This window comes from Siphateles boraxobius, unplaced genomic scaffold, assembly GCF_051911475.1.
Source record: "Siphateles boraxobius isolate OS27281-9 unplaced genomic scaffold, OSU_SipBor_1 9, whole genome shotgun sequence".
Classification (NCBI taxonomy): Eukaryota; Metazoa; Chordata; class Actinopteri; order Cypriniformes; family Leuciscidae; genus Siphateles; species Siphateles boraxobius.
Genome location: NW_027509219.1, coordinates 5,323,236 through 5,334,375, shown reverse-complemented (window position 1 = coordinate 5,334,375; position 11,140 = coordinate 5,323,236). Strand labels below are relative to the sequence as shown.

General features: G+C 40.7%; 1 protein-coding gene across 2 annotated transcripts in view; it reads right to left on the bottom strand.

Moving 5' to 3' along the window:
• Positions 1–1,569: 1,569 nt before the first annotated feature.
• Positions 1,570–11,140, bottom strand: part of gpr153 (G protein-coupled receptor 153) — a 149,159-nt gene continuing 139,588 nt past the window's right edge. Inside the window, exons 5-7 of one of the 2 annotated variants that reach the window (XM_077224578.1) lie at positions 9,774–9,803; positions 6,113–6,132; positions 1,570–5,805 (exon numbers count right to left, since the gene is read on the bottom strand). In XM_077224578.1, the coding sequence (XP_077080693.1) occupies positions 5,002–5,805; positions 6,113–6,132; positions 9,774–9,803 (854 nt within the window). In that variant the 3' untranslated portion in view covers positions 1,570–5,001. Of the gene's footprint in view, positions 5,806–6,112; positions 6,133–8,029; positions 8,215–9,773; positions 9,804–11,140 lie in introns of both variants that reach the window. The other variant, XM_077224577.1, reaches the window with a different exon arrangement.

The window sequence follows — 11,140 nt, the reverse complement described above, 5'->3', positions numbered from 1 at the left end:
AGTGTTAGTGCACCAGTCGACACGGGGGTTGTGTCTGGAAAGCCACGTGTGTCCCAAAACCACTGGTGCAAGTGGTGAGTCCATGAGTAAAAATGAGATGAGTTCAGTGTGATTGCCAGAAGTAATGAGGGTGATATCTCCAGTAGCATGTGTAATCCGGGGGAGTTCTTGACCATTAAGTGCGTTGAAGGTAATATGGTGCGAGAGAGGAGTGACGGGAATCTGAATTTTGAGTGCAAGTTTGAAGTCCATAAAATTGCCCTCTGCCCCCGAATCCAGTAGTACGTTGGTGCAGTGCGTTGACTGTAGCCATCTCAGTCTTACCGGGAGGAGGGTTGATGATGGTGATGAGGTCTTCTCGGCGGAGATCCCACCCGATAGTAGCCTCATACTTACTACCGGGCTTGCTCTTTTACCGGGCAGGAGTGGATGAAGTGGCCCGCCCGGCCACAGTACAGACAGAGTCCTTGGGATCTCCGCCTTTCCCTCTCCTCCCGGGAAAGCCGAGCTCTCCCCACCTGCATGGGCTCGTCGTCGAATGCGGGGCTGACCGCGCTCGCACCACCGGGCTGGTGGTCCTCCGTGCTGAACTGTGGACGGCTGGGGCGCGTCAATCTGGTCACACGATTCAGTCGAGCGTCTACTCTCAGCGCAAGTTCCACCAGTCCATTCAGCGTCTCTGGTAAGTCCATCGCATTAATTTCCCTTTGAACACGGTCAGCCAGCCCATGCAGGAACATATCCCACTGCGCCTCCTCGTTCCAACGGCACTCTGCGGCCAGGGTGCGGAACCGAATGGAAAAATCCGCGACCGAGCCTTCTCCCTGTCGCAGTTCGGCAGTCCGTAGAAGTTGTACCTGTTGGGTGAGCTCGGACACCTGCTTCACGAGTGCTTGCACCGCACGACCTGTGCCCGCGATGCTTTCCTCTTGTTGGTCCATACGGGAGATGCTATGAGAAATGAAGTCGTTCAGTTGTGATGTGCTTGCTGCATCCATGGTTGGTCAGATCGTTCTGTGAGGACAAAACAGGAGGATGCAAGATGCAAGTAAAAAGTCTAGTTTATTACAGAGAGTCAGATGTAAGACACAGGTCAGGACAAACACTCAGGTGGTACGTGAAACAGGGACGAGATGGCGATCCGGTGGTGGTGCTGTGAAGAGCGTGCTCGAGTGGACCCAGGAACCGTGGAACATCCAGACGACACGAGGAACTGACGAAAATCCAGAAGACGAACTGATACAGCCGAGGCACGAAAACAGGACACACACCGAGGAACAACCACAACGATCTGACAACAAGAGGGAGAAAATGCTGGGCATAAAAAGGAACTGGAATTGATGACAGCTGGTGACACTAATCAACACAACGAGTAACCACACCCACACAATTACACTCACGCAGACACTTCAGCATGAGACAGCCGATTAGTGAACCGTGACAGTGTCTCATACCAGCTACCGAGCTAAAGCAGACGACACAAGACGACACATCCCATGATTCCACGCTTACTCACTGTGTCATCAAGCTACGCCTTTGTTATTGTTTTGAATAAGTGACCTCTAGAGGTGAAACTTACATACTGTGCCTTTAATGCTTTGTGCTACATTCTACAGTCATGTCAGTAAAGCTAACTGAATTTAATTGAATTAGAGAGACAGAGAGAGAGAGAGAGAGAGAGAGAGAGAGAGAGAGAGATGTTGATTATTTCAACAACAATACATCAGTAATCAAAAACATTTTTCCATAGGTGGAGATACAAATGTTTAAATCTGTTCAATTAAAAGAGTTGAACACTCAATGCATGGACACAACATGAGCCTTGTAACATTTGAAGTAGCTTTAAAGTTGCATTATATTATATTTTTAATGTATAATATAAGCTGGTTTTAAACTGAACAATTCTGTTTGCATTCATATTCAAAACTATTTAAAATACCCACTGTGCTACTACAATAGTGATCATTCTCACCATTAAAGGGTTAGTTCGCCCATTTAAGACATGACGTTTTATGGAATCCTTACCAGCACTATAGTGCATACACACTGACCCACTCTGTAGTCAGAGTCTGACCTCCCTGGTCAGAGTTCTGGCCGCTGGAAGTTTTTCAAGAAAGTACTCCCGGATAGTTTCCGGGGCCTCAAAACTGTGCGTTTTACGTGAAAATTTATTTGCGTTTCACAGCTTGATTAATTTATCACACAAAAAACACGCCGGTCAAAATTCATACCTCAGTTTTAATTGGCACTATTTTCTTTTCATTTCTATCAATCTGCGCTGCTGTCAACGTCAACAGTGCGCACGTTCCGATCAGCTGTTCCATAGTGTTTACACAATCGATTACGAAACGACGTAAAAAGTAGAAAATTAACGATGGTGCGAACTTGTAAATTTCCAGGCTGTGACCACAAGAATGTGCCGGGATCACCGTTCAGATTACATCGTTTTCCTGTTTCGGATATAGCTACGAGACAGCTTTGGCTGGTTGCCATCGGCTACTCTGCGGGAGCTAAAATATCCAGAATCAATGTTGGGGGACCTGTGTGTGCAGTGCTCACTTCAGCGAAGACGATTACATCCCCAACCAAGGAGGAAAAAGAAAAACACTGATTTTAAAAGAGTTTTGCTGTACCAGTACCATGCGTAAGCTCTATTTCCTAACTTTATAATCCCATGTCTAAACTGTACGGTAAACAAGCTGATGTTTAGACTCCAGTGGAAAACACGTGAAAAGATGTCTAATATAAAAACTGTATATAGTGATATATGTACAATTTGCTGAGAAAACTATTTGATTGAACACACACACAATTGAGGTTTTCTGTTACAAAGCAACATGAGCGATCACACTTACTCTGCAGACATCTGACCATCAAGTCCAGCTGGTTTGGGTCGCTTTTTCCAATTGATTTTAGGTACGTAGAAGAACGTCTCCAGGACACCAGCATTTAGCATTGCAGGGAAAACGTCATTGGATGTAATGCAGACAGACGGTGCGTTGGCCTCCTCGTCAATCGATAGGTTTTGCAGCTGTGGCATGATGAGTTCCCATTCGTGGCAGCAATAGCTTTCAACCTCTGTTGGTATAACTTGACAATTTGAACAAGTGCACCACCATTTGTCGTTCATCCTGGCTCTTGCTACAGCTGTGGGCCCAGCATCAACTTGGACAACTTCATCTCTGTCCTCTCGCTCTCTCTCTTCCCGTTCTATCTCCATCTGTTGAAGTTCGGCATCGGTTTACTCCGGTTCATAGGTTTGAAACGCAAATAATTTTTTCACGTAAAAACGCACAGTTTTGAGGCCCCCGAAACTAACCGGGAGTACTTTCTTGTAAAACTTCCAGTGGCCAAAACTCTGACCAGGGAGGTGACTACAGAGTGGGTCAGTGTGCATGCACTATAGTGCTGGTAAGGATTCCATACAACTTCATGTCTTAAATGGGCGAACTTGTGTTGTATAGCCATCCAGAGTATTGGAGAAGGAAGACTCTTATTCATGCCTTTAATGTATGACTTTGAGGGGCAACCTGCAGTTTCCCACTGAAATTTTAAGAATGTCCTAGTGGATCCCTAGCTGCCTAGGTGTCAAGCACCATTTGATATTTCAACACCAATGCTGATGTACAAAAGTGCATGCTAATAAATCATTTAAAAAGCTGAAATCTTGGGATAAGTGTAGAAAACGTGGTCATATACAACATAAAATAATACAACACAATTCTGACTCAGTGGTTATGTCTACTATAAGAAATCAAATAACACCAGCTTTCTTTCAAAAATTCATTTTCTCCACGTGACAAGATTACGTCACTTGTTTTGTAAAAGTGCATATCGATGCATATCGGTGGGTATTAAGGGTATTTTTAATATTGTTTTTATAGTGTCACTTTTCATATCATACTTTGTTACGGGCTACCAGACAAATAAGACTGTAACCATGAGAATAACAATGCATCGGAAATACATTTTCAATCATCACAAAGCACTTAACACAAACTTGTTAAAACATATGAAACATTTTTACGCTATTAGCAAGCATGTCTGGATCTACAAAGAGAACCTTGTGCTTCAAAAATATGAATTCAAATGATGTAACAAAATATATTTTTTCTTTACTTAAATATTAAAAACTATAATATTAAAAACATGCCACATCACCAGAAACAACAAAAACACAGTTAAAAAGTCAGCTAAAAGCTCTGTGAGCTAAAGTGTTGTAAATAAACACTTTATAACTTCCAACCTTTTCCACAACCAAGTTGACCTTTGAGGTTTCATAAAATGCAGGAAATAAAATCTGAAATCAGAAATTTGCAAACTGTTTACTGAAACATTTATCCCCTCAAAAGTAATACAATGCTATATCGCTACAGAATTATCTGAATTATGGTCTACTGGGCACATGTCTTTGAATGCACCTCTTGCCCTATGTTATAACAGGACAAGGGCAGTTTGGCCAAAAAATAAGGAAAATTGTGTTTTATTTGGCTATTATTAAATGGCTAAACTTAATATGCATCTTTAGACATTTTAAAGTATTAGAATAAAGCATGAACTCCCAGGCCAACCCTATCTAGGCCTACACAAAAGTGATGGAACAGGCTCTTATTCCTTAGTCAAGAAAGCCAGTAATTTGACCAGAACACTTAATTATCATTGAAACGTAAAATCTGAAAACTGTCATATAAGATCGAGGGCCTCAGTAAAAAGCTCACTTGTATGAGCAGAAGCCCTTGTGATCATCTCACATTTCAAGTGTTGAGCTCAGGACTTTAATCTACTGTTCAGCTTCCCTTGGCTTGGAGGGGAACTGGGCCAAGCCCATAACCCAGCTCTGTATCAGTTAAAAAAAGAAAAAACAATGCTGTCCCTATGCCATTTTGAATCAACCACATCTCAAAAAGCCTACTTCCTAGATTACAAAAACATTCCACTTAGTAAAAGCTTTAATACTAACATATCAGGGACTATTTTTTATAATACTCATAAAACTGTTCCTTAGTTTGTGGATCCAATGGATTCGGAGTGAAAAGTGATATAGTCTGACGATGCAGATTGTGAACTTATAAAACTATTTGTGCTTTCTTTGCTTTCGCCTTTAGACAGGTGTTTCTTGTCAACCCAAGCAGGTGCATCTACCTGTCCTGTCCTAATACTTGAGGACGACTGATCCCCTGTCTGTCTACCCTGGGCCAACAGAACCAGCTCTGATGCATGCTTGGCATCATGCCTATGCTCAAGGCATCCCTTAATGCTTGAGGCTTCGCCAGCTGCACCCCTGCCGTCGCCACCGTTCTTCGCCTTTCTCGGTGTGTCCTGAGGGATCTCAGTTAGTGTGGCTCCTTTGCCATGGCCAGAGCAGCGTCTCAATGCTTGAGGCTCACGCTCAAAGTGCGTGAGCGGAAAATGCGGCAACAAGACGATGTGCTGCTCGAACGTCTGCGGGACCAGAGAGATCACAGAGCCTTGGTGAGGACTCCTCATTGGACTAGCCAGTGGTGTCTCGTCAATGAAATTAATCACTTCATCACGGCTAAAGCACTTGAAATCGTCCTCATAACGCTCGACTCGTGGAATCTGCTTGAGTGAATGCATGTCCTCTGATCGCCTCCTTTTGCGGTGAGGGTGGCTCTCCTCGTGGTAGGATGCCGGGCTGCTCCGACGTCTCTCGTGGCGTGGCAAGCTGCACTGTGGGATTCCAATGATGTCCTCTGTGGAGCCCCAGCGATGCAGGTAAGACGGGATCTGACCGGTGGTCCACATGTCGGTTTCGTCGTGGGAGTATCTTCTTGTAGGGGGCACCTGGAGTAACACACAGATGAATGAAGCAGTACATTTCTAAATGCAAAATTCTACACATCTCTGCTTACGGCTCAATCTAAAGACACAAAACATGTTCTCAATGCTTTTGCATATCTTATAAAGTCAAAATCAATGGAATTTTGTGTACTACGTATAATGGCAACATAGGCCTGCTTTCACTTTAAAGTACTAATATTCATAGATTTTCTCCTTTTAATAGGGTTGTCCTTTAAGAATGTTTTGAGTACAAAATGAAGTAAATATTATCTTTAGTTTATAATCACTCATTCTTCAAATAGATACTCACATTCCACATTGTTCTGAGAACTACACAGGAAAGACATAAAATTAGTTTTTAGTATTCGAAAGAACTTTTAGTACACTATCCAAAGCATATAGCACAAGCCTAGCATGGAAGCAACTGTATTGGTTAATGAAGGAATGAGACGGCAGTTTACAAAGAAGTCCTATGGTTTATGAGCTCTTTACTATACTCTGGCCAAAAGAGGGAAGCAAAGCATCAAAGCAATGCCATTCAGTCTGTTCGTTTTTTTTTTTTTTTTTTTTTGTAATAGCTCAGCGAGTACATTTATTTAAAAACCAGTGCTGATAATTTTAACTGTTCAAATATATTATCAACTAATGCACAACCTTAATTATGTATTATATTATGATACAGGACCAGCTATTATGAACATTTTTAAACCTTGATACTCAGCTGGTTAAAATGATATGTCTATTTTGTAAAAGCTTTTCATTTTGCTTTAAATATACTGCCCACTGATAAAACATAATGTTGTATCATATAAAGATAAAGATGGATTTACCCCACAATTCTTTGACAGTGTTAAATATTATTGTCTGGAAGCATTTATTGTTCTATAAGCCTAAATAGTTTGACAGCAAAAACAATAGCAGCTTGTACTTCCCAATTATTATGACATTATGATATTTGATGATGATGATGCAAAACACTGGTGAAATTGAAAATGAACCTTGATTCTGTAGCCTAATAAAACCAATAATGTTCTAACATAGGGACATAATTTTGAGTTCATCAATAAGCATCAGTGTTTTTTGCTGAACGTCTTTGGAGCAATTCTAACACACACAATGTTTTATAAACTTTGAAGAGAACTTCCAAAAGTTGATTCGTGCAATGTATATAGCAATAAAATCAGCAATGAAAAGCAGTCAAGCACTGCACATTGTCTAACAGAGCTTTGGGTAGTGTTTGGCGTACACATTTATGGCATATTATCAACATTTAACCTCCAAAGTCCAAGTTTTCATTCCATTCAGGCATATTTTTAATAATTGGTTAATTATTTATACAGAGAGAAAAAATTATAATATGTGAAACTAAATAATGCAGGCCAATGAAAGTTACATGTGGAGGTTACATGTGAGGGTTTATGGGCAGTATGTGAAGTATTCATTTAAACGTAAAAAGGTTAAAAGTTTGAAGTGAAGCATTGCACACCTCTAAAACATAATGGCAGTCTATAATATGAATCTATAAGCCTTAATAATAGTACTATTTCCTTGTAGAAGTGGTTCAATCATGATGGGTCTATTCATAGTGGGTCATAATATTTATAGCATGGGATTTTTACAACATGACACATGATTAGTCACTCAAATTCAGACTAGTATTTGAATTTTGTTTTTTTACTCATTTAAAAAGTACTATTTCCTTGTAGAAGTGGTTCAATCATGATGGGTCTATTCATAGTGGGTCATAATATTTATAGCATGGGATTTTTACAACATGACACATGATTAGTCACTCAAATTCAGACTAGTATTTGAATTTTGTTTTTTTACTCATTTATATTTGCAATGACTTCAAGCTTTTAACTTTAAAGTATAAACTGAAATGGCATCAGTGGCAGTCAATCACATGAGCCCTGCAACAGTAGGCCTAAATCAAAAATACCAAGATACCACTGGGTGAAGAAAACTAAAGTGTTTGTTAGATCATTTTTTCCAAACAGTTCTCACACAAAACAAGTCTACAATTTAAAATCTTGACGTTTGAAAAGTCTAATAGGCAAGACAACTGGAATATAAAATGATTCCAGTAAAAGAGGTGATATAATTGTATAATATAGTGACTATAAAGGTCTTGCAAATACCGGGGTGGTGGGCCATTGCAACATGCACATTTTTGATTAAAAATAAAGAAAAGATCAATTTGAAAACAAAATCAATGGAAATATACCTGCAAATAGTGCATTTTATCTTCCTGAAGCTCCCTCAATCGATAACCCTGGGAGCCCCCCCTTTCTAAGGTAGAGAATTCGTATTTGGCAATACGGTCTACCGTCATGATATCACCAGCGGAGCTATAGTCAAATGGTCTGTCAAATATTAAGTCCGGATGAATGCCTCCATCCTGGCTGTTTTCTGCAAATGCAGAAAGCATATATATCAGGATTAAAATTCAGTGTGCTCAATATACACAGACAGACAGACAGACAGACAGACGAATAGGTAGGAAAAATAAATTCCCTTTTATAGATTTACGTGGTCCGCATTAGAATTGGAGGTCGTGAAAATGCTTTATTTGAAATCATTAGCATCCACTAAAGTGTCTTGTACTGAAAATCATGACTGACTGTTGCCATTTACCATTTAAAAATCCCTCAAATGTTTGTTTTGGTGCAAAAGATTCTACAAACAATTTTTCTTTTCAGAACTTTAAAAGCAGTTGTAGAGCAATGTGAAATGCTGATCTTAAAGGGACACTTCACCCATTTGCATTAAGCTTTGTATCGTAAGAAACCTAGTCATATTTTCGAATGGTCATGCATTATTCCCTCATTTTCCCCTGAGACGGGAGAAATAAGGATTTCAGTGTTGCAGTTCCTGCTTATAATGATGTAAAAATCATAATTTTGCATCATTCTAAGCAGGGACTCCCATATCTTTGTAGAGGGGTTGAGACTACAAACACTCGTTCTTCATTTTTCCACTCACACTACAGACCTTTTACAGATCAGTGGGTGGGACTTCACTTTCTGAAACTAAAAACAATATCCTCCATCTTGTTTGGAAGCTAAGCTAACAGGCGCTGTGGAGCCAGATGTGAGGTTACGACAATGGTGAAATGTAGCTATTCAATATGATATGGTAGAAGAGGATTTTGAAAGTCTGATGCTTGAATCAGATGTTCGTGGCTAAATTTATGAGCCGCAATATAGTGAAAAGCAGCTCAGGTTGATGAAGGAACAGGAGGCAGAAGACCTGTCGCGGACGAGTAGCCCGGACTGGCTCGAGCTGGGGCGGACTGGTGGTGCCTGTGCTCTCATTGTGCGCATACGGACACAGAGATAGAGTCCGTCTGCTGCAAATAATTTCAACGATGGCAATTTCTCCTAGACGAAATCTCTGAATCAGACGAGGACACGGACGTTTGTGTTGTGAACCATCCTACTTTCGCACCTCATATGTTCTGACTGAACATCCCGGTTTAATGAAATAATTCACCATTTCTAAAGAAATACGAACGAGGAGAAATTCACTAATTAGTTTGCTAACTAACTAGATATTTTGTGTGAAATGAATTTCAAGCTCTGGTGGTAGCTAGCCTTGTCCGTCAGAAGAGAGATTTCTCTGATAGGCGCATACCTCATAGGTGCTGTTGTGGATTAGTGGGAGTGGCTTGTGGAGCTTTGCAATGTGGTGCATTGTGGGAGTTGTTGGAGTTCATAAGAAATGCGCCCTAATGTTACTTTGTCTTTCCTCCGTCAAGAAGGCACCAAATTCGAAATTTATTTTACATTTCGACTACATATATGACCCACTTTCAATAAAGATTAATGTTCCCACGGGTGAAATGTTCCTTTAAGGCAAAATGGGGGCACACAGCGGGATGACAGATGAGATCAGCTATTAGCACAGGCAGCAGAGCTTAGTATGCATTTGAGTGAGACACAAGTACAAAAAGCAACCCTTATACATACAACTGAGTTGTGTTACACAAGGCAAACCGTCTGAAAAGAAGCAGAGCACTTGTAAAATTAAGATCACAAAATCCATTTCTTGCACATATTCCTTATGACTGCAAACTTAGAAATGGTGCCAAATAGCAGGAAGGGTAATGAAATACAGCTAACAGCAAAGTCAGACACATAACACCTACATTCAGCAATACATAATGACAGCTCAATAGTTCAATAATTCAATAGTTTGTGATTAAGCATATTAATGATATAATTATCATGTGAACTCTAGCTATTTTTGATGGGAATCCAGATAAAATCTTCTTTTTACAAGGTAACCATAGTTGCAAGCAAAATACCATTTAGTATTTTCTTGGGTACAGAGAACTATGCGTATAGTAAATTAATATAGGGTCTGAAAGGGTGCAAGAAGCTTCTTTCTGTCATTTTTTATGATAGTGGTGGCTAATACAAAGCTAAATATTTTATTGTACACTGTAAGAAATGCCAGTATTTAACAGGATTGAACTGAAGATATTCATATTGAAATTTCCCTTTCAAGGGAACTCAAGCTGCCTCAACATGCTGCGGGAACACGCCTGCATGATTGCGTCATTAAGCACGTATGGAATTCGTCCAATGGCGAGACGGAACATCATAGGCGGGGGTGACATCATTGACCAGGTAGCTATAATGCAACCCTGAATCACAACAGCTTCTAGCTTCTGTGCCTTCAGCAAGTGCTCTGTGTGAATCATTGTCTGAAAAAGTGTTTTTGTCTGTCCTTAGTTGAAACTAGGCAGGAGTTTTATCACATAGATTCTTGTTATATACATATATATTACTTCTGCCCAGGCTGAGGCCCTGGTACTGCAACTATACAGTTCTGAGGAGCTGGATGTTGTTAGTTTCGGAACAGGAGATACTGAAGACTATTCACTTCAGTCTCCTACATGTGAGGAGCTTGTGGAAGTGCTCACTTGTGTAGTAGAAAAATTAAGCATTGAGTGACCAGCGGACAAACAAGAATCTAGGCAGCAAAGTAAGTTCGATAAACGTTTTCTGCTTTCCCGCATGCAGCCTCCAAGCGGTGCTTGCCGTTTTTTATGACCTCCACACTGAGGTGTCGTAATCGTGGAAAAGACCAGTTTCGTACCGTGTATATAGTCCCCAGCTATCTACATATTCAAATATACATGGGTCCAAACAACACGGTTATGGGGCGATGCCCAGGGCTGAAGAGATGCTTGCGAGCCATCTCTCCCCTGAGTCTGCATTGTTCTTTAAAGCACCGGCATTACCCTCCAAACCACTAACAAATACTTCGGCTTTGGTGGGGGAAGCTTATTCGGCAGCAGGTCAGGCCGCGGCATGCCAAATTACGTCAG